Genomic DNA, 25,383 nt, shown 5'->3' on the forward strand with positions numbered 1-25,383 from the left:
GTCCTTCACTGTACTTCATCCCATGGCTTTAACCACTTGTGGCGCATTCGTATTTTGGTTTCGCGTCATTTGTCGTTACAGTTTTGTTTAGAATATATCAATGGTCTAAAGAAAAGGACATTGATAATGCCTTAACTTGGAGATCTCTCTCTCTCCTCTGCTCCGTTCATTTTACAAAAAGAAAATCCTACTTCTTCATACATTATTTTCATTTACTTCAAATTTTGCAAGCTCCAGTCATTTTTTTTATTTTTTATTTTTTTCTTGGGGTCGCTATTGGCCTAACTTCTTTCATGAATTCTTTCTTGAGTGATCTATGGATGAGAAATTCTTACAAGTAATGCAGGACTTGTCACAATAAATACAGGGTGAATATTGAAAATACCACAAATTGGATGAACATAGCTGATTATATAAAGCAAAAAACATGGTATCTCCATGTATATGATGATGAAGAACAATAAAAATATCAGATCATGGTGTTCAGAATGAATAATCTACTCTAGCAAAAGGGGAAAAAAATGGAACTATAAGGCTAACTAATAGTAACTATAGTTCATCTCTCTCTCTCTAATTATCACCAATTACTGTTATTCCTGGGCTAAACTAGGGTTCGTAAAGATGGACATCTCGACTGTTCAGTGGCTGCAATGGTCTCGCATTCTTCTCTGCATACTGCAATGAAAACCAATTATACAAATGTTATGTTATGCTTGAAATCCAACTTTTGAAACAATGAGCAAAAATTTACATACGAAGTTTAGCTACTTAAGTCGTGAACAGCGCGTCGAAGCAACTTAACTTGCTCTCTTGAAACAGTCCTCACCTGAAGGTGGTTCAAATTTAGGTTAAAGAACTCATAATTGTCCATAAAATGAAGCATAAAAGTAGTGGTTAGAGAGAGTTGAGGTTGATCATGAGGCTCTTACCTACTTATTCATTGTCCAAATAACACCTTCTGTGCATGGAGGAACAGTGAGTGAACCCATATATCTGTAATAATTTTTACCACCCGTCTTTATCTCTCTCGGATCCATCACTCCCGCGTTTCTCTCTTCCATTCTATCAATCATGGATGCCATATTGCCAGTCAACTGAAATAAAAAATAATAAACAGAAAATTAGAAAAAAAATAGATATAATAATACAACCACTCATTATTTCTTTAAGTCTCGTGTATATGCACCTGAATCATTTAGGTATACTAAATTTTTTTTTTTTATTTTCTCACTAATGGGTGTCATGTCTAATTTTTCTCTTATACTTTCATTTGTGACCTTATCTGAAATTAGAATCGATCATACTTAAGTTAATTTGAAAATAATTTGTCAATTGTGTTGTACTGTAACTGAACACGGTTAATTTCAAAGTTTCAAACATTGTTTCAAAAATGACCATAGTTTCTAAAATTTGGTTTTGGTGATGATACGACAAGGTTAGGTAAATTGGCAATATTGTTGAGATCCACGCACACAAAGTTTGTAACCTTTTTCCCATTTCAAAACATATAGAAGCTGTGACTAATTTGACAAATATCTAAGAAGTCCAAATGGTCATAATTATTAATTACACACACTAACACGTAGTACTAGGGGCATGAAAGGCTTTACCTTAGAAAGAAACGCATCAGCTTTACCAAACTTGTAGAGAAGCCCGGTAACAGCTATGTTATTTTTCACGTTGGTGTCCGGGCTTTCGTGAACCATGTGCAGCTCTACATCATACCTATTAACAAACATGGTAGATATGAAGTTGTTCAACTAAATATAGTGTGTGTATATGTGTGTGTGTGTATATATGTATATATATATAGAGAGAGAGAGATATATATACCTCCTGCCATTGATGGTATGCTCCGAGGGTGAGTGCCAATGGGCTTGTCGGAGAAAGTAATCAGTGCCGTTTATCTGAATGGATCCAGCTTTGGATTCAGCTTCGGTTTCACCAGCCCATTTAAGCTGCATACATATTATACATGATCATATGATTTTGGTATTAATAAATTGTGTAATATATATTAAATGCAACAAGTAGCAATTTCAATAATCTTCCATCAGACTTGCATCCAGAAATTATTATATAATTCTGGATCATGGTGACATACAAATAAATGGATTAATTTTATTTTATTTTTTACTTATATGTCACTTCAAAGAAATTTTTTTTCTCTCGTAATTATAAAGACATTCTTGTCACTTCAAATAAAAAATAAAAAAATAAAAAGGCAGTTTCATAATTCAGGTGTTCTACTTTTTAGTGAATTGTCAAACATGCCCTTCCATTATTGTAGCCGGTGGGGGAGGTGGGGAGAGTGATTTGCGAATGATACACACACTCACACAGACGCGCGCGACAAGAATACAGCTATCAGCTCAAACAAAAGCATCGATCACTTTACTGTCTTTGCCTATATATAATATAAATATAATTGTGATTGTGTTAATTAAAGCCCTAAATCATAACTTAATTATTATGTTATAAAATAATGAAGAGTTAAATAATTCCTTACCATTATGTCATGACCTCTATTCTTCACAGTTGCATTACAAGGTTTGTAGTTCATCTTGAGCTCCCTGGACCTTCGGATCATCTTCACCTTCAGGTTTGACATATCAATCGGCGACTGCATATCTCCATTCTTGCATGCAGCCCACTCTTCCTTTAGCTCTCCCCACCGCCGAGGACCCTTTTCGCTCCTTTCACCATAATCAAACTCTCTCTCATCCTCTGCATTATATATATATATATATATATATATATATATATATATATATATATATATATGTGGAATTCACATGCATATCAAAATTTACATTAAAGAAAAAATCCATGTCACTAAATACACACACATATATATAAATGTATTTATATAATTAAGTTTGTGGAAGTACCAACTTCTTGAGCGAAGGTTGATGTTGCATGCAAGAGAATAAGCATGAAGAGAAGAGACCAAGAAAAGGAAAAGCATTTGATTTGGTTCTTCATCTTTAAGTTGTTGCAGAGAAGGAAACAATGGTAGGTTAGAGTGAGTGGCTGTTGTAAGAGGGGTGTGATAATTATATGATCAGAGGGTTCGCTTATGCCTCTATATATATGATAATAACTCTATGGAATATATGTGCGCGTGTCGTGTGTACGGTGAAAGATGAGGAAGTTTCTTGGAATCAACATGTCACGTGTGAACACAAGAAATCAAATTATATAAAGAGAGAGAGTTTGTGAGTACCCACTACAAATAAAAGGCACATGATTATTTTATTGGTTTTGGAAAGAAAAGTGCTTCATGATCAACACGTTTTCAGTTTTAACTTTCACGAAACTAAGAAGAAAAATCCCATGATTAATTTCTATGAACTCTTTTTTTAATTATTATTTTTATTTATTTAACTGGACAAGTAACAGTAATTGGGCCCATCAAATAAGCTTAGATTTATACAGTAACTTTTATGCGTTATCTCACAAATGTTGTTGAGATTAATATATAAATATATATGGTATTTAATGAGATTTCTTGACCAATGAAATAAAGAATTTTATAGATACACTTTGAACCTCTTGAATAATATAAATTAAATTTATTCTAATTTTAATTCTAAGTCCATGAATACTTTCAAACATAACATTTTGTTAAGAAAAGAAAGAAAAAGAAAAGAGAGAGAGAGAGAGTTTAAGAATTTGTTTTTACTCTAATTTAATTTATCATCTCCTGCCTGTTTGTCATTGTCTTGCAATGGTGTTATTTGTTTATTGAGTCCATTCCACTGGGTTGTTTATGAGTATGTTAGTGTTTTTAACAGCGTAGACATGTTTTGACATCCAGTCTTTTATTTTTATTTTATTTTTATCAAATATCTTTTGAGAAATTAGTAAAATTTAATATCACCAATAAGGATTCATTAGATGGCCAATTTTGATTTTATTAGTTCTTTTTAATGTTCAAAATGGAATGTTCTAATTAGTTTAAGTATATAATGACAAATTACAAGTAAGAAGTGAATTCAACGCGGAGACCACATATATACAAACACAAACACACACACACACACAGTTTAATTTGGTAAAATGATATTGGGTGGTGTCATGGTTGACGACTGTGTGATTTTGGAGGGATGTACAAATAATGGTGCCTCATATATTTATGTGGGTGGCCAATTCTGACTTGGATGTTTGGGCATACGTAAGATACTAAGAGACACATTGATGCGTAATTGGTGACATCTGAAGTGGACCGGAACATCTGAAGCTCACTTGACCAGAAAATTTTGGTTCCCTTGAATAATTAATGTTACACCTGTAGACTTCAACCATACTTTCGATTTCAACATGAAAATTAAGAAAACAATCTGAAGTGCGTCGGCCATTAATGGAGGTGTGGATTTCACCGTTCATGTCATTCGCACTTATTTTTTTAAAAAAATTTTAGATCGAATTTTTTATTAATATTTCTTTAAGAGCGTTAATTGTAATGGCATATGTGATTGTTTTTCGACAGTAACACTTATAATTAGTTAAGATTTATCAAATTATACCATGTTTAATTAAATGCCTCGTACTGTTACGAGACATTTAAAATATAAATTTATAGGACAAAGTGCCCTTTTTATGAATTTATTCTCTTTCTTTACTTGGATGGCGCATGTGTCATGTGTGTGTATATATATATATATGTAAGGGTGACAATTCATGTTCGTGGGTTATAATCGTGTTGTGTCAATGTTAGAGCATTCTACTAAATAGGTAAATTTAAATCCGACCTATTTAATAATTGTTTCAGGAACCTTCAACACTAACTCGACATATTGATTAAACGGGTAAACGTGTTAATTCGTTTTTTTTCCTTAGAGCACGTGTATCGGCCCCACAATACACACACCATTCAAGTCAGGAGTGCGGTTTGAAAGCGAGACCAACTTATCTCTTAGATCCCTGCCAACGCCGCTATGCCCCTGAGAGCAACGTATTAACCCATTTATCAAAACAAAACATTTAATATTCAATCAAATAATAAATAGTAGAAAAAAAAAATTGTCATAATTAACCAAAAAATTCAAAATAAGAAGAAAAATTATAAGCCGTAGTCAAGATTTATGTTGAAATTACTTGACTGTCTATAGTAATTGGATTTAAACTGGTAACATGTTACATATGTTATATTCACAATTATGACATATTGAGTTAAACAGATATAAATAGGTTACATTGGTTGAACTTCTCAACCTTAACTCGACACGGTTAAGTAAACAGATTAATCGTGTCAACCTATTTATGACCCGACCCATTTAAGGTCAACCCAAACCCGCTTATCTCATGTCGTATTGGCGGGTCGTGTCGTAATTTGCCTCCCTATCTAGGTTTATATATATATAGATTGAGTATTTATATATATAAACAACAACTTTCCTTTATATATATATATGGATTCATATATATACATATGATGTATAATCATTTTTATCTCTAGTATCCTGTTAAGATATACTGTCACATCATCAATGTGTAAAATTATTGTGTATTTTACACAGCCACATTAACATATTTCATTTCTCCTCTCTCTTTCTCATTCCCTTAATGAATCAACTCTATATTAAGAATTGCTGATTTAAAAATAAATAATCCAAATTTTTTGTGTAAATTTATTATGACACATCACAAAAAAAAAATATATATATATATATATATACACAACGGTTGGAGATACTTTAAGAAAAGAATTCATAAAATAATAATAATAATAATAATAATCATAATCCATTATGATAATGTTATTAATATATATATAAACATATGTATATGAATCAACTTAGGAAGATAATAAATAATTAAAAGGGTACTTTTGTTCTATAATTTTGTATTTTAAATATTTCATAATGGTAGGAGACATTTAATTAATCAACCTGTAATTTTAGGAATCTTAACCAATTAGGAGTGCCACTGTCAAATGCTATAATTAGCACTTATCTACCTCCAAACTTAATATACTTCCCTCTCATGAAAATGAAAAAAATAATAATAATAAAAAAATAAAATAAAATAAAAATAAATTAAAATTAAAAAACACACACACACACACACACACACACCAAACTTCTTAAATTTCAAATCTTAAAATACAAAATTCAGAACAGAAATTGAAATTAGAGGTGTTCAGCATCACTATACGAGGATATCAGCATATGCTGGTCAATATATGTATATATATATATTAGACTCATTTTGATAAAACAAACAATCTTTTCCATTTCAATTTTCTAAAAGTTTCGTCAGATTTGCAATTTTGCTGTTGACAGAACAGGGCAAGAAAATATTTTGTGGTTGAAACTTAAACATTAAATCAACGGACCAGACACGTTTTTCCAGTTGTTGACAAAGGGTAAGTCCAACAAATAGGCAGATAGAGCCACCTCTAAACCATCTGGACTCTCACACTCACCAACACAATAGGTGTGTGTGTGTGTGTGTGTGTACATCCCAGGCTTCCCAGGCTCCCAGCGAAGATGCATCCGCATCAGAATCATGGACTCTCACCAAAAGACGATGAAAAAGAATACAAATGCATTCACACTCTATTCATGTGACTATGTAGTTTGGGATCTTGTAATAATTTTTATATAACCATATTTGTGATGTTTGCTCTCTCGAACCAAAATCTATGGTAATGAACTTCAAGTGCATTGCAGTATATAAGAATTGGAGAGGATTTTCTCTCTTTTTTTTGCTCATCACTTCATTAATTAAAATATGATAATAATTACAAAAGCCAACAAATCTCATAGACGGATTAGACCCCAATTGTCCAATGAATTCATGTGGAATAAATGACACCGTGTCTAGTCAGGTTGGTTTATTTCAGCCCAGATATCATTTTTCTGGTTGAGAAGTGGATTGATATTTCACCCCATTAATATATATGTCCATATCCATATCTATATAAATATATATAGATAATATCAAGGGATTATTACATATAAATGAACTTAGTGGTCCATATTTATTCATACATTGAGTCAAAGATAATAATTTCTCTAAAATGTGTTTGACCCAAAAGCTGAGGTGGTACATGAAAAAATACTGTTTCATATTTCTATTGCCTAAAATACCATTCTTCCTATTTTATGTGTTGCCTAAAATGCCCTTTTGCGTAGGTACTACTTTTTTTTCTAAAGGTACCACATTTTTGGATTTAAGGTACTACTTTTTGGCGTCCAGGTACTATGTTTTCTAAACATTCATTTAGTTAGATTGGAGAATATTTTGTATTATTCATGACGTTAACGGAGCTGTTTATCGATGTAATGTGCAACCTAATAAGCGGCGTGGGGTTTAATACCATTTTCAATTGCAAAAATACTTTTTTTTGGTGTCGAGGTACCATATTTTATAAACACTCTAGCTAGTTTGGAAAATATTTGGTGTTATTCATGGCCCTAATAGAGCTATTTATTGATCCACTGTGCAACCTAATTAGCGGTGTATGGTGTAATACCATTTTCAATTGCAAAAATAAGTCCCTTTTGCGAAGGTACCATTTTTTTTTTCCAAAGGTACCGTGTTTTTAGACTGAAGGTATCACTTTTTGGCGTCCAGGTACTATGTTTTCTAAATACTCGTTTAGTTAGATTGGAGAATATTTTGTGTTATTCATGGTATTAATGGAGCTGTTTATGGATGTAATGTGCAACCTCAATAGCGGTGTAGGGTTTAATACAATTTTCAATTGCAAAAAAAAAGTCCATTTTTTGGCGTCGAGGTACCATGTTTTCTAAACACTCTAGCTAGCTTGGAGAATATTTTGTATTATTCATGGCCCTAATGGAGCTATTTATTGATCCAATGTGCAACCTAATTAGCGGTGTGTGGTATAATACCATTTTCAATTGCAAAAATAAGTCTTTTTTTAGAAGGTACCACTTTTTTTCCAAAGGTACCACGTTTTTGAACTGAAGGTATCACTTTCTGGCGTTCAGGTACTAAGTTTTCTAAACACTTGCTTAACTAAATTGGAGAATATTTTGTGTTATTCATTGCGTTAATGGAGTTATTTATGGATGTAATGTGCAACTTAATTAGCGGTATGGGATTTAATATCATTTTTAATTGCAAAAATAAGTCTCTTTTTTTTGCGACGAGGTACTATGTTTTCTAAACACTCTAGCTAGCTTTGAGAATATTTTGTGTTATTCATGACCCTAATGAAGCTATTTATTAATCCAATGTGCAACTTAATTAGCCAACAAGCTACCAGGTACCATGTTTTCTAAACACTCGCTTAACTAGATTGGAGAATATTTTGTGTTATTCATTGCATTAATAGAGCTGTTTATGAATGTAATGTGCAACCTAATTAGCGGTGTAGGGTTTAATACCATTTTCAATTGCAAAAATAAGTCTCTTTTTTTGGCGTCGATGTACCATGTTTTCTAAACACTCTAGCTACCTTTGAGAATATTTTGTGTTATTCATGACCCTAATGGAGCTATTTATTGATCCAATGTGCAACTTAATTAGCCAACAAGCTACCATTCACCTCAAGGAACCTCACTATTTCTATCTTAATCCATCAAGGCTTATAAAATGTAATTTCCTCGACTTTTGATATAATTTTTGCTGTAGAGTAATTTCTTAGTATAACTTAATTATTAGTACTATAGTTCAATGTTCATTTGCACTTTTCCATGTTATATATTCTGCACGGTTAGTAAAAATTTTCCAACGGCCATTTGTTGGTAGGAATCAATGATTTTTATTATTATTATTTTTTGAAGTTGTCTTTTGTCTCTTAATATCAAATATATATATATATCTGGTACAAATCTGTGAATTCTTTCATAGTTGTATTAATTGGGCAAATATTTTTTTTTCGTGTTACCCATAATAGTGCTGTCTTTTTGGGTGAATTATAATTTTTTTTTTTTAATTTTGATGATTCTTTTTAAAATTATTATTATTCAGAGTTTCAAATTGTCTGTTTTTATATTACTTTATTCCTTATTATTATTATACAATGCCTTAATACCTTAATTTTTATTGCATGTGACAGTCACAGAGACAAAGTAGTTCTTTTGTTCCAACTACACACAGAGACACAGAGAATTCATATCCATCAAATACACAAACAAGAGGACTCTCACTAGGACCACACAACAAAAAAAGGTCACAAAATGGTTTACCACATAATAAGGAAATACATACCTATATTTACCCAATTGGAAGCTAGAGGAAGTGGGATAGGAGGATCTCTGTGATACCCCTCGGATCCGAGACACGGGTTGATTAGGCCCAGGCCCAAACCTGAGGGAATATCAAACAATTAATATTTTATAATGAACACGGAATACAAAATAAATTAAGAAATGAAATTAAAGCTGGAAGGAACTAAAAATAGAATCCGCAAAATATTATAATTATTAAAATCCATCAAACCCAAACTTCAAAACTCCATCAGTTTACAACTTGGGAATCTATCTCTAGTGGACCCCTATTAAACATCCAAACGGAAGATAGAACAACTGTAATAAACGTCCAGAAATAAAACTATAAAGAAAGCCCTACATCGTCGGAAGAGTGAATAGAGACCTCTGCTCAGCACGAACACGTCTAAGCCTGGAACTGTCGTGTGCCTGAAAAAATAGAAGTAGGTCAGGCTCACGCGCAAGTTATATACTACTACAATCCAAACAGAGGCCCGATACGCATGTACATCCTAAACAATTCAACAATAGCTGATAGTCCGTAAATGTATATATAGTCACACTAAAGGACATCACTCTAATGTCACAGGCCCATCACTCTCATGTATAATAGCTGTATCACCCAATGGTGTAGAAATACCCTGAGGTCTAGTGCATACCCTCGTCCTCATCCCAGACAAAGCAACAAAAGTCCTAGCTACAAATGAGTGTGTAGCACCCGTATCAAATAAAACACGTCCATGCAAACCATGAATAAGAAACTTACCCTCAATAGTCTGAGGTGCCTGAACATCCTGTGGCATGGGGTTATACACCCTGCCATAGTGCAACTGCTGTGGTGCCTGTCCCTGAGTCTGCGGCGGTGCCGGTAAAGCCAGATGTGTCTGTCCCTAAATCCGTGGAACCTGTGGAGCTGGTAGAGGCACTGGCGCCCTCTGTCCCTGCTGCACATACTGTCTCTGTCCCTGTCCTTGTCCTGCTTTAGGACACTGCCTGGTGGTATGACCATACTCTCCACAAGTGTAACAACTACCCTGGAAAGTACCAAATGGCCTCCTCTGTCGATTAGCCTGTGGCTGACCCTGTCCTGCCTGTGGTCCCCCATTCTGTTGCCTCTGAATAGGTGCCCCATTCCGGTGAGCATCTGAACCACCTTTGTGCTTCTTCCAAGGCTGTTGTCCTTGGAGCTTGCCTTTGTCATTCTGCCGGTGACCATTGCCATTCCCCTTTTCAGCTGACTGACTAGTAGAGTCTTTATCTCCCCACTTCTCACCACGAGCCTGTCTGATGTCCATAGTCAACTGATACTGTTATAGAGCGGCGTCTACCACCTGAGCATAGGTAGTATAGGTTGGACTACCTGTAATAACTCTCTTGATAGACCACATCAGTCCCTTGACAAAACTGTTGCGCTTCTTCTCCTCTGTATCTACCTCCTCCGGTGCAAAGAGAGACAAACGTGTGAACTGCTGCTCATACTCCGCCACTGTCATGTTTCCCTGCTGCAGACTTAGAAACTCGGACTTCATAGCTGCCCTGACTGCATAGGAAAAATATTTCTCATCAAAGCGAGCACTGAACTCATCATAAGACAATGTCATCCTCTCCTCTGAGGTGGTAACTGACTCCCACCACTGTAGTGCGTCCCCAACTAGCTTGAAAGTAGCAAGCATCTGCTTCTGAACCTCCGTGCACTGAACCAAACGAAGATGACGCTCAATGTCCTGTTTCCACTGGTGAGCTACTCTCGCATCGATTGAGCCTGAGAACACAGGTGGACTCCCCTTTGTGAAAGAGCTCCTAGCCTTTCCCCAAGAATCCGTCTAAACCACTGGTGCTGGTACAGGTGCCGGTTGTACCTGAGGCTGATTCCGAAGTGCAGCTGTTACCCCAGCCTCTATAGCCCGAGCAACGAGGTCATTGAGGTGAGGAGGAATCTCTGGATCTCTGACCTGGTCCAGAATCTGTTGAACATTCTCCTGTTCCTCCTGAAACTGATCCATGTCATCATGAAACCCAAGCCTTTGCTGCTCTTCCTCCATTTGCTGACGTCGTAGGAGATATTGTTGCCTACGTGCCGTTCTCCTTTCTTTCCTAGTTCCTTGCATGTTCTGTCCATTTCTAGCGTTAACCATCTATTAACACGAAAAGACAGACGTCAGTACCATTTCTATACGAACCATAAGGAATACAATGAATCCTAACTTAAGCTCTATTCAAGAGAAAACGCTACGCGGAAGACTTAATACGAAAACATCCTAGAGACACTTGAACTTGGAGTGCTCTGATACCAACTGTGATACCCCTCGGATCCGAGACACGGGTTGATCAGGCCCAGGCCCAAACCCGAGGGAATATCAAGCAATTAATATTTTATAATGAACACGGAATACAAAATAAATTAAGAAATGAAATTAAAGTTGGAAGGAACTAAAAATAGAATCCGCAAAATATTATAATTATTAAAATCCATCAAACCCAAACTCCAAAACTCCATCAGTTTACAACTTGGGAATCCATCTCTAGTGGACCCCTATTAAACATCCAAACGGAAGATAGAACAACTGTAATAAATGTCCAGAAATAAAACTATAGAGAGAGGCCTACATCGTCGGAAGAGTGAATAGAGACCTCTGCTCAGCACGAACACGTCTAAGCCTGGAACTGTCGTGTACCTGAAAAAATAGAAGTGGGTGAGGCCCACGCGCAAGTTCTATACTACTACAATCCAAACAGAGGCCCGATACGCATGTACATCCTAAATAATTCAACAATAGCTGATAGTCCGTAAATATATATATAGTCACACTAAAGGACTCTCACTGGACTACAAGCCGGTCTCAACTTGAATAGAGGTAACATGCTAAAACGCACACGAAGTGAGCATATGTACCTATACCTAAACAGGGTACACCTCCAACCATCGTAGCCAGCTACACATCCCGATGCATATACGCTCCCTAGCCATCGGTCTTGAGGCTCAAGCTCATACCGAGGCACCATAACAGTACATATATAAAATCCATCCAAAATCCCTGGTATTGCCGCTCAACAAGTAGTTGCCATGACAATACAAATCCACGGGACTCAACTTTTAGTTAATCGCATTCTTATTCCAAGTAGGTGGGCAATGGTATTGTTTTAAAAACCAAACCCATCCTTAGTATGCCACCGTCCCATACCGGTGCCTACTTTCTAATCCTCCAGTAGTCAATAATACCAATAAATCAAGTATATATCAACTAAATTCCAACATCCAACATTCAATGTTAGCAGTGATAAAATAAGCATTGATAAACAGGGTCACAACAACAACATATACATGCCCAATTTAAGTTGTTCCCTTTAGTCTGATATAAAGACAGAATTAATTAAAACTTCTATTTAACACCTTACAAATGACATACAGATATGTAAGGTATGTATCACAAAATCCTAACCTCCACAGTTGATACTAACTGTGATAATGTAAGCATTAAAACAATATTCACAGTATGTATGTAGACATACTCAAATTATAGTGTTCCACAAAACCGATCTAGTGTTAAACTCAAATCCTCCTAGTATTTAAGTTCCAACAGTTGCTATTACAGAAGTTAAGATAGCTATCATCTAGACCCATCCTTCCAATAATTTATACTAGCAGTGGTAAGGAAAAACGTGAACCACAGAACCACAATGCATCCACAAACATGCTTAGTCTAGGTTGAACAAGCATACAACACTACTGTAACTACCAGTTTCATAGCAAAATAGATATCATTTTAGTTTGGTTTAATCTTCATTAATCCTGGAATCATTTAAGAGTGCAAAGAGTATGAAGCCTAAGAGAAAGAGTAAGGATAGAATCTTGCCTTAGAAACTTTTGTTCAAAGTTTCAACGTCGTCTTCTTAAAAAATCCCGGCGAGTTCCAAAACCCGGTTACTGTTCACGGGTACGAAACACTATTCCCAAACTCAAAATCTGATCTTCACCGTTCAGATTGTGCGACACTGAGTCATGAACCTATCCTCCAAATTTTAGCTTGATCGGACTACGGACGAAGCGGGATCGGATGTTTGATGAAATCTGGGCAGAATGGAAAAAAAACCTATGCGACCCAGTTACTGTTCACGAGTACAAATCATTGTTCCCGAGGTCAAACTCTGATCTCCACCGTTCAGATTGTGCGTCACTGAGTCGTGAACCTCTCTTCCAAATTTTAGCTCGATCGGACCACGGACGAAGCGGGATCGGAGCTTTGATCAAACCTTGGCAGAATGTGAAAAACTACGTTTTTCCTTCTCCACTTCCACAAAACGTGTGCTTTATTTAAAAAACCCTACACAGACGTCTACCTTATACTTATAGAGTTTTCCTAAACCCTAGGTTCATTTAAGTCCAACTCACAATCCTAACCGGCCCATCCAATTAACGTAGAAACTTACGACGGCTATAATATAAAACCTTAATTTATATTGTAATTAAAACCCTAGTTAGATGTATTTACCTAATTACCCTATTCACCATTAAATACTTAACAAATAATCTAATTGAACAAAATAATAATTAGTAAACCCAATTAAACCAAATAAGACACACATAAAATAAGACACACATAGAATAATTAAACCAATTACACTTAAACCATTAATGCCAATTAAATAATTAAAACACTAACAAGTAATTCCAATTAAATAACTAAACCAATTACACTTAAACCATTAATGCCAATTAAATAATTAAAACACTAACAAGTAATTCCAATCAAATAACTAAAAATAAATATCATTTAAATAAATTAAATCACTACAAAAGAAAACAATTAAGCACCTAATAAAAAAAAATAATGATACATAATCAAATAAAATGCACTTAAATAATAAATTAAATACCATTAAATAACAGGAATATCCTTTTTAAAATTAGGGGTATTGCAATATCAAAATCCAAAAAGTACTTGAAATGATGTGGGATATGGGACATATGTAATGTTGAACAGTGCCATTTTTTTTGCTGCTATTTTGCAATTTGTTGGTGTGAGCTATTTTTCTACTTTTAAAGAAGAATAGTTGTGTAACTTTTTATTGTGGATTAGGTTGGTATGTTTTTGCAACCATTGTATTGCATATTATACTGGCATCTACCTTAAATGAAATGAAATGAAGTTCTCTTTTGCATTGGGTTTTTATGAATTAGTATTGTATGGCTTATTATATTAGAGCCTCACTGAATTTTCTTCGACTATTACATGAATGTAGTATCAAAAATATTTCATTCCAAAATTGAGGCAGTTGAATGAATAAGGGTAGTTTTGTAACTCTGCAATGGTCAATAAAGTTAAAAATGTCATTTCAACCATTGTAAAGGGCAAAATTGACCTTCTACCCATTTATTCATCCTGACAGGGGGTAAGTTGATACGTATGGTATTACACCGTACATCGCTAATTAGGTTGTACAGTGAATCAATAAATAGCTCCATTAGGGCTATGAATAACACAAAATATTCTCCAAGCTAGTTAGAGTGTTTAGAAAACATGGTATCTCGACGCAAAAAAAAAGGACTTATTTTTACAATTGAAAACGGTATTAAACCCCACACCGCTAATGAGGTTGCACATTACATCCATAAACAGCTCTATTAATGCCATGAATAACACAAAATATTCTCCAATCTAGTTAAACGAGTGTTTAGAAAACATAGTACCTGGACGCCAAAAAGTGATACCTTCAGTCCAAAAACGTGGTACCTTTGGAAAAAAAGTGGTACCTTCACAAAAGGGATTTATTTTTGCAATTGAAAATGGTATTACACCCTAGACCTCTAATTAGGTTGTACAGTGGATCAATAAATAGCTCCATTAAGGCTATGAATAACACAAAATATTCTCCAAGCTAGCTAAAGTGTTTAGAAAACATGGCACCTCGATGCCAAAAAAATGGACTTAATTTTGCAATTGAAAATGGTATTAAACCTCACACCGCTAATTAGGTTGCACATTACATCCATAAACAGTTCCATTACCGCCATGAATAACACAAAATATTCTCCAATCTAGCTAAACGAGTGTTTAGAAAACATGGTACTTGGACGCCAAAAAGTGGTACCTTTAGTCCAAAAATGTGGTACCTTTGGAAAAAAAAAGTGGTACCTTCGCAAAATGGCATTTTAGGCAACACATAAAATAGGAAGAAGAGTATTTTCGGCAACAGAAATATGAAACAGTATTTTTTCATGTGCCACCTTAGCTTTTGGGTCAAACACATTTTAGAGAAATTATTGACTTTGACTTAATGTATGGGTAAATATGGGCCATTGAGTTCATTTATATGTAATAATCTCTAATATCAATGGGGGCAATATTGTGTCAGTGATTCTTATTTTCTACCAACAGTTGATGTGGTTAAATTACAAATATACATAAGTAGATATTACTTACTTAAGAGATCTACTCATTGGTAACTAGGTAAATATTATCTATAACAAAAACAGAATCGAATTTACCATCCCTCAAGTTTAGCTAAATAGAAGTTGGATAAATTGGACATTTCATGTCATTTCTGTGCTCACCTAATCAAAATACATCATTCAATAAAATGCCTAACACTTAAATTTTCTCTCAATTATGTGAAATGATATACTATGTTTGAGTCATATCAATAGCCTGATAACTTCCTAAATTTCTTTTTATCACTAATATTGACAAAAGTTACAAAATGTCCCTCTAAAATTATTTATTTACTTATATTTACTTATATTTACTCTTATTCCTCATCAAATATTTGTGATCCCTTCAAAACAACAAATGTACCGATTTTCTCTTCAAAATTCTTTCATTTTCTTTTAATTTTTATATTATTCAACTTCTCTGTTTTCTAGACAACAAAGTAAAGACAGGCACGTTACCCACCTTAATTGGAACCTTCTGGTCTCTCTCCAACACAATAGGAAAAGTAAAGTTGGTAGAATGAGAGAGATGAGCTGCCATTACGTCTGAGTACAGGTGGCATATCCAGGTGTCACCGTCGTAGTGATTCTATCGTTTTAAAATTAAAAAATAAACAACTGGTAATTACTGTATTATTTCTTTCCCGAACTGGTAATCTTGTTAGTATTTCAGTGTCGGTCGAAATTTTGGTGAACAATTTCTATTTGTCTTTTTATGAGATCATCCATTTGGGCTCATGTGCGCCTCAATCGTAGACTGAGTACCATAAGCCCAAATTGTGTGACAAGTCTTTTTTTGAGATCAGCCTTTTGGGCTCATGTGCGACTCAATAGGAGACTGACCACTAAAAGCCCAAATTGTGTCACAAGTCTCATTTATTCACAACAATTAATTTTTTTTTCCTCAAGGAAAGACTAAGAAGCAAAAGACTTGTGAACAAAATTGATAACTTTTGTATTAAACATTTGGCTCGATAAGACTTGTAAACAAAATTGAGTATGAATTAGAAGTTGCTATTGAATCTTGGTCTATGAATTTATTCAGTCTCTTCTGTTTCTATTATTATTATTTTTTTCCCTCTCTCTGTCTTTCGGAAATTATTCAATCTAATTTTTTTTCTCTTAATTAACGAGAAAATAAGATAAAGGAAACTTAAATAGTTTAGGCACAGAGACCTATAAATGCATCGGTGATGAGAGGTTTACTTTTCATCAGAGGTAAGAGACGGGGGAGACAAAAAAAAATAATATGTGATAGAAATTACTACTTATTAGAAATGATTTTAAAAAGTTAAATATAGTAGTAGGTGATATGACAAGTAGTAGAAAGAAATAGAGGTAGAGAAATTATGTGGCTGCTCTGTTCAAGATTTTAATTTAAGCCAAGAATGAGGAAGATGATGATTTTCTCCATTAACTCCTTTTGTTTCAACGTATTTTTTTTTTTGTTTCTGGTAAAATATATATATATATATATATATATATATATATATATATATATATATATATTTTCGGTGTTTGATAAAGGCTTACGTCAAGATTAAAGTTAAGTCTATCAGGTGGGACATATAAAATAATTTATCGAAAATTGATAGATAAGTTATTTTTGTTAAATTTTAATAAATTTTTTTTTCATAAATATTTTACGACAAGTAAATATCAAAAAATAAAATAAAAAAATATTTTAAAAAAATATTTTATATCCAAACAACCAGAGCCCATTTTCAAAATTTTATATGTTAGGTCATCACCTCATTGGGCATCTTTCAAACAGGCACATTGATGGTGAATGCAGGTGGCCCCCTTTTTTCATGGCAAGGTGGCACTTACCCATTTGGGAACAGGCCAGACTTGCACCATCTCATGCTCCTCATAGAAAAATATCTCTACAGGAAGAAGGCACAAAAATGGAGCACTCACTCAATCACTCATTTTAACCAGCCTATGCTCTGACTTTAATTTGGTGGAAAGCCCACACAGATTTTTCTAAGTTTTTCACCCACTACCACCATCTCTATCTCTCTCCCACCCTCCCTACTCTTCCTTCTCCTATATAGAACAACAATAGCTAGCCATCTTTTTTGCTTCAAAGCATCAACATTGATGAGCTTAGAAAAATCAAGGCTATGAAGATTGTACTGCTATCCTCATTCCTTCTGCTACTTCTGATGGCAGAGGCTTTCGCTACCAATAGGAGGATGGTGATGGTCAAATACCACAATCATAACGCGGTGGCTGAGGCAAAACAAAGCAAGGAAAAAGCAAACATGGTCGCGGAGAACTCTGTTGGAGATGAGAAGGCCAGCATAAATAATCACCATGCCATTCCAAGGCAGGACTGGGATAGTACTAACCCTGGACCAGACACTGACGTTCAATCCAAGGACGACTCTTCTAATTACCATGGATAGCTAGCTAGGCACTTCCCATTATTATTTAGTAGTGTGATATATTGCGAACTTGTGTGATAGAAGATCTGATGGTTTATGTGCAGAGTCTCTCATATGTTGAATGTAACTTGAAGCTGCTCAATGGTGTGGTATGGAGAAACAGGTTGTTCTTCACTTCTACAAGTTACTACTATAACATTGTAGTTTACAAATAACTTTTGTAGCTGTGAATTTTAAATTTCAGTGATATTAATTATTACTACATATTAAGACAGAAAAAGGCAAGAAAACAAGCTCTGAGACTTGATCTAAATATTTTCTTTGGCATATTTTACACATAAGAGGAATATGTCCTGAAGCTGCAAGACCTGCTCTGAGTTAATTGTAAGAACATAAATATAAGTTTAACCCTTGAAACTGCCCCCAAAAATAGTTATTTGTAAACTACAACTAGTTCAACTTATTGGATGTTGGTTGGTTCTTAACAAGAAGCAACCAACTAAAAAATATATATATGATCCATATGTTATATGCCTGCCGAGCTCTATTATTGGACTCTTCAAAAGTAGTGAAGTACTCGTGTCGGACACATATCCCTTGGACATGGGTATGGGATATGTGTCCGACACTTTTGGTTGGATATGTACTTAAAAGGTATAACCAATCATTCAATTACATTATATTATTACTTTAAGATAAGTTATATGCCTATATTGAACATTATATTAGATAAAAACATTACTTTACTCTAAAAAATAAAATAAAATAAATATTTAGCCATATCTGTGTGTCCTTTTGTTTAGATATTTGACACGTCCAACTCATGGATACACACCCGTATTCGAGTCTATGTAACATAGCTGCTGAGCTATAAAGCTAAACAATTTAATCGACTTCCAACATGGCACTTGAATAAAAAGACCTAGGCCTTTTTCTCCCGCATCGAAGAACAGCAGCAGATGGAGAATCCCCAACAGCCATTCGTCTGAGTCATATGGATAAGTTCATAACTTATGGAGCAGATGCGCACAGTAAATTATAGAGAGCTCAAAAAAAAAAGATTATTTTCTATGGTTAATGATCCTGATATTGGGAAAAGATGCATGCCTAATGAAACTAAGCAAACTATTTCAAGGATAGAGATCGAGATCATGAGGTAGGTGATACTACGGGGTAGTCAACAACAAAAACCCCATAAGGCTGCAACATTAAGCTGTCAAAATAATGGTAAAACGATTACAAATAATTCATTAGCCAAGCTTTTATTTCGGTCCTACATGTTGAATTGCATAAAGAAGGGAATCCTGCAACAAGAAGACGCGAAGAAGACTTATACATCTACAACCAAATCCTAATCACCTGCACTTAGAACTTGAAGGAGATGTTACATTCTGAGTGCTACATTATCATGACCAACAATCATATAAAGTCCCCAATCCTGCAGAAAGAAAGTAGGTTACTTGTCCAGTCATGATGACCATAGCCTTGGATGGTCATCACCGTGCAGTCGTGAGTAGGAGCAACATACAAATAGCCACCGCCTGAATGATATGAGCTGCTGCAGCTACCAAAGGTAGGAAGGGTGCGGACAGGAGGGAGGGGGTTGTAGAATTCGTGGAGGAAGGGGTTGTAGATGTAGATGGAACAATTGCGAAGGTGAAAAAAGCCCAACCAACCATGAGAGGAGCCAAAGCAGATGGCCTCGTCTGGTGAGAGGTACTCCTCTTGCATTGGAAGAGAAATATCACTCTTCCTCTTCGGTATTTATGAAATACTCTAGTTAATCTATAAGTACCAACTAAATCCTCAACATACAAAACATTTTTCAACTCTCCAATACATGAAAGTTCGATTCTACCTTTACCACGTACTCTAGATTTACCGCCATCACCAAAAATAACTGACCCAGCGTCAGAATCTTCCTCAAACGTGATAAGCAATAATTCAATCACCTTTGATATGCTTAGTGCAACCACTATCAAATAACGGAAAATTATTATTAAATAAATATTTATCCGAACTAAGTGCTTGCATGACCAGGCACTTTAGACTATTTTCCTTTACGAGTTCCCTGTAGGAAGTACTCCATGAAGGGTCCCCAGTCGTGCCGAATGCAAGTTGGTGACTCTGGCAGCCTTGACCGGTCATTGATTTCACCGATGACAATGATTTGACTCCATGAAGAGTCAGACCAACAGTACTGCCGGGGGATTTGAAGAATGTTGCCGGTCATAGTTTCAGATGCATAGATGATTGTGGTGGTGGTCTGTGACAGTACAGCGTCTGATCCACAAAAGCAGCCATCTCTCCGGTGGCTCCGCCACCAGCCGCTGCTTCTATGCAAGAAAAAATCTTTGTCCGAACCCTAGCACCCATGTTTACGGCTCTTCTGAGGCCACCACTTCGGAGGGCTCCTCACATGGACGGAACTATGTGGAGACCATGGGAACCCATGGCCCTCCAGAATTTTGTAAAATTCCTAAAATATAGGTTTGTATAAATAATCTTAAGTTTTTCATGACTTATTTTTAGAAGTGCATATTATTTTTTCTCATTATACAATTGGAAATTTATGAGATACTCTCATAATTTATTAATATTTTTATTTTCTCATTTTATGGACTTGGTGATCTATGAAATAGTCTAATTAATTTATAAATATTCGTATTTAGATATACTTTTTAAAGGAAATATTATAATATAATTTTTAGAATTTTATTTTAATATTACTAATCCGACCCTGCCAAAAAAAAAAAAATGTCCACCCTGACTTCTCATCCGAGAATACTGTTTGATGTATGTAACCATGACCTTTGACTTAACAGTATAACCTCACATTCTAAATAAATAAATAAAAAGAGCTATGGGTTCCACATACACAAGTACATTCTCTCTTCTTCTCCAAATTGAAAACATAAAAAATTCCCCATTCTTAAATTCTCTTAAAATTCTTTCTTTCTTTTCTTCTTCCACTTCTTCCTTTCTTTTTTACTCCTTTCTTCTTTAAATTTCCAGAGTTCACTTCAAATATTATATTTCCTTTTTCAATCAAATCCTTTTTTGTGTTTTTCGCTTCAATGTTGAAATTTAATTTTCCTCCTGTCTGTTCTGATGATTATTTTTCAAACTCATAATTGATATGGATAGATATCAGACATCATCAAGTTGCAACAAATTACAGGAAGGGGGAAAAAGGTTAGGTGTCTCAAAGTCCATCTGATTTAGTAACTTTTTGTGTCTTGAAAGTAAAGCTGCATGGTATGGAACTTCTCAAATATCACTTGTAGGACATGTAGCAATATTTATTAATTATGGTTAGTGTAAATTTTAATAAAATTTTAGATACATATTGTGAAGCTGGAAGACAAAAAAAAAAAAAAAAAAATGACTTAAACCTCGTAGCCCCTCTGTTGCTTGGTGATTGGCTCTTTTGGGGAGTTTGAGCATATTTTATTAGCAGATGGAGAATCCCCAACAGCCATAGTCATACGGAAAAGTGAACTTATGGAGCAGACACGCTGATTAAACAACAGTAATTAATTATGGCGAGATCAAAAAAGATATCATTTTCCATTGCTAATTTTCCTGATATCAGTCCGCTAGGTTAAATGAACGACTTAAGGCTAGCTGTTACAAGATGCATGCCTAATGAAACTAAGCAAACTAGAGCAGCGTGCACCATTTCAAGAATTGAGCGATGAGGTAGGTGATTGATACTACAGGGCAATCAACAACAAACGAAACCCCATAAAACTGCCACATTAAGCCGTCATAATAATGGAAAAACAGTTGCAAAGAATACATCAGCCAAGCTTTTATTTTAGTCTGAAATGTTTACTACGTAAAGGAGGGAATTAATCCTGCAACAAGAAGACAGAGGAAGACTTGTGCGTCTACAACCAAATCCTAATCACCTGCACTTTGAACTTGAAGGAGATATTACAATCTGAGTGCAGCTTTATCATGGCCTACAGTCAATATAAACCGACTTGATCATTTCTATCTTTAAACATAAAGAAGGTTCATATGGATCTTAAAATCTAATTAATCATATAATGAATTATGGTTACATAATTAAGTGCTAACTTTGTAATTATATAACTTCAACTTCAGAACTAACTAGAAGGGAAAAGGAAAAAGGATAATAAAAACCAAGTAACCATGTACACTTATAGAGGTGGATTATGGTCACATAGTTAAGTGCTAACTTTGTAATTATATAAATTCGACTTCAGAACTAACCAACTAAAAGGGAAAGGGAAAAAGAAAAAGGAAAATAAAAACCAAACAACCATGTACACTTGTAGAGGCAATCAATGACACATTAGCGATCCACCTAGCGCTGAATATCCTATCAATAATAACACATGAGAAGAAAAGATTGAGGGGAACCAAAAAGGAAAACAGTGTGAAGAACAAGTCTAGATTAGTACAGATTTGGGATATCGAGTAGTATAGAGCTTAATTGGGATAATTAGTAACCCGTGTTTAACAAAATGGAAGGATGATATCAACCTTTAATTTCCTCACTTACAGTCACAGCTGAGGCACAATCCAAGTAGGAGACGGTTGGACCTTCTTCTTCCCCAAGTGGCGCCGATAGATGCTTTTATCTTCCAAGTTGAAGAAACCCAAATCATTAGATATAGAAGTGTTGTAGGCAGTGAAGTAAATGGAATTGGGGAACAACCCAGGGAAATCATGGGCCGAGAGAGACTCCGCGTGATTGGCACCAATAACCAATACACGATCGCCTAAGCTTGGCACATATTCCCAATCTTTCCCAACAAAGTCAAGCCTATACACATCAAATGCAATGGTCTTGCTACAAATAGCCCGAGAATAGTACCTATTAACCATTAACAGATCCCCTGAAGACTCCACTAGATAACTTCTGGTACAACAACATTCCACCCCCTCATTGACAAAACTCATTGTGGGAGGCATGGATTCAGTTATGAAAGTACTCTTTGGAGAGGCAGGATTGCAAAGATCCCAAGCTTCTAAACCACAACTGCCCAAAGCATAAAAAAGTTGGTGCTCGCTAAAGAATACAAGGTCCTTATAGGGATCAAGTGTTCCTTCTAAGGCAGTCCATGAAGAGTCCCCAATCCTGCAGAAAGCAAGTTGGTAACTCTGGTATCCTTGGATGGTCACCACCGTGCAATTGTGATTGCTGTTGCTCTTCGAATATGGAAGGAGTGAGCAAGAAACAATCTTTTTAAAGAAATCTTCATGCAGAGTTTCAGATGATACGGCTGGAATCTTCTGTGGAATCAGGTGTTCCGTAGTACTATTATTATTATTAAAGGATGAGGAGGATGATTTTTTGCGACCTGGGCGTGAAGATGGTATAAAAGAAGGGAGGGTATCGATGGGAGGGAGGGAGATGCAAGGGATAGAGTGGTTGATGATTGATGGGTTGTAGAGATAGATGATACAGTAGTGAAGGTGAATAAAGGCCAACCAACCGCGAGAGGAACCAAAGCAGATGGCATTGTCTGATGAGAGGAGGTCCCCTTCTTTAGATGGATGACAAAGATCACTCTTCTTGATCTTCTTCTTCAATACTAATTTCTTCCCTTCAAAGCTCAACAAGTCATAGTAATCATCATTAATAGTACTATTGTCAGTGTCCTCGTCCTCTTCCTCCTCCATTGTAGTAGTAGTAAGCTTGACAAAGGACACTTCTTCTTCACCCTCAGCAACCAAGAAGCCAGCAGGTACCATCAAAAACAGTGGATCTGGCTGTATTACATAAATATCACCAGAAGTTCTAATTCCCTTCAGAACACACTCACCCTCTTTGTTGGTTACAAGACAACCCTGTTGTGTAAAAGTCACTTCAAAATCATCATCACATAATTGACTAATACTCAATAAATTTCCATCTGAACCCTCAACATATAGAACATTTTTCAACTCTCCAACACCTGGAAATTTGATTTCACCTTTACCATGTATTCTACCTTTACCGCCATCACCAAAACTAACACACCTATCATCAGAATCTTCCTCAAAGGTTGTAAACAATGCTCTATCATTTGTCACATGGTTAGAGCTGCCACTATCAAAATGCCAACAACCACTGTCAATTAAATATTTATCTGAACCAAGTGCTCTAAGTGCAGTGTGCATCACCAAGCATTTTAGACTATCTTTCTTTACAAGGTGGTTGTAGGAATCACCTGGACTCTGGTAGCCTTGGATGGTCATCAGCGTGCAATTGCCATTACTGTTACAGAAATCTTTGTTTAGGTGGTTGGAGGATACAAGCGATGATGACATTGATCTCACCGATGACAAAGATTTGATTCCATGAAGAGTCGGAGCAACACCACCAGAGGCTTTGAAGAATTTCGCCGCCGGATTCAGACAATCGCTTCTCGGCCGCCATGGTGGTGGTGGTGGTGGTGGTGGTCTGTGACAGTACAGCGTCCGATCGACAAACACCATCTCTCCGGCGGCTCTGCCAACAGCCGCTGCTTCTATGCAATCATGCCTGTTCTATTGTAGAACTTCTCCTTGTCCGAGACTCCGAGCCCTAGCACCTCTCTAAGTTGACTGGGCCTGATCTAATGGGCTTTAACCAGTTGAAACTCATCAGTGTTCTGTCCGTGAATCAATCCAGCGATCACCATTTTGCCGCCAAGAAAATTTTATACAGTACTCCGTATTATATATTTAAAATATTTGGTTGCATTATGTTGCCCCACTAATTTTTTTTAACTATTATTTATCCAACATATCTGAAAAAAAAAAATTGTAATACACTAGGTCGATAATAATCAAAACGAAAGTAACTAATGAACAAATTTTAATTAAAACATCAATTAAAGTTAAAGTTCTTTTTGTTTATTATGGTATTTTGAAATTCTTTTATTTTGTTATCGTGTTCAAATTGCCCTCTCAATAGTTTTTTTAAAGGTCCGACACTGATTTGGAGTCGAAAGGTTCCTCTTATACTGCATACTCCGATCAAATTGTTGTCAAGGTCTTTCTTTCATTTTTCATTTTTTCATTTTTTTCCTCTTCTTTCTACTTTAAATTTTTATAGGTGTGTTCGCCTACCAAAAATTGAAGCCTTAGAATTAAAATTTGTAAAATTAGAGAAAAGCAATTCAAAAAATTGAACTATAATTTTTTTCAATTCCAATTCCAATTCCAAATTCTAAAACTCCAATTCCATGCAGCCGAACACACCCATAAAACTCCAATTATTCCATCTTCTGTTTTCGAATCTCTCCATCCTCAGAGTGCATAATGTAGAACAGGAGAAGGAAACTTGAGTGCAATTGAGCAGGAAACTCGAGTGTAATTGAGCAGGGATGAAAGTAGGCCTCAGTGATGCCTTTGTTTATCCAACCATGGGGGA

At 35.4% G+C, this 25,383-nt stretch overlaps 2 protein-coding genes across 2 annotated transcripts; both read right to left on the reverse strand.

Moving 5' to 3' along the window:
• Positions 1–349: 349 nt before the first annotated feature.
• LOC132312992 (alpha carbonic anhydrase 2-like) lies at positions 350–3,038 on the reverse strand. Its single transcript, XM_059811589.1, has 6 exons — positions 2,892–3,038; positions 2,510–2,727; positions 1,834–1,958; positions 1,611–1,725; positions 930–1,094; positions 350–826 (listed from the first exon to the last, which is right to left on the reverse strand). Exons 1-5 carry the CDS (start codon positions 2,983–2,985, stop codon positions 930–932), a joined length of 717 nt encoding a protein of 238 aa, XP_059667572.1. The 5' UTR covers positions 2,986–3,038; the 3' UTR covers positions 350–826.
• A 19,247-nt stretch (positions 3,039–22,285) lies between these two features.
• LOC132314627 (uncharacterized) lies at positions 22,286–24,464 on the reverse strand. The gene has a single exon (XM_059813466.1). The coding sequence runs from the start codon at positions 24,462–24,464 to the stop codon at positions 22,545–22,547; it is 1,920 nt and encodes a 639-aa protein (XP_059669449.1). The 3' UTR covers positions 22,286–22,544.
• Positions 24,465–25,383: the final 919 nt, after the last annotated feature.

The sequence above is a fragment of the Cornus florida genome, unplaced genomic scaffold, assembly GCF_030987335.1.
Source record: "Cornus florida cultivar Cherokee Brave unplaced genomic scaffold, ASM3098733v1 CherokeeBrave_3.0.0_Hap2_Chr06, whole genome shotgun sequence".
Taxonomy (NCBI): domain Eukaryota; kingdom Viridiplantae; phylum Streptophyta; class Magnoliopsida; order Cornales; family Cornaceae; genus Cornus; species Cornus florida.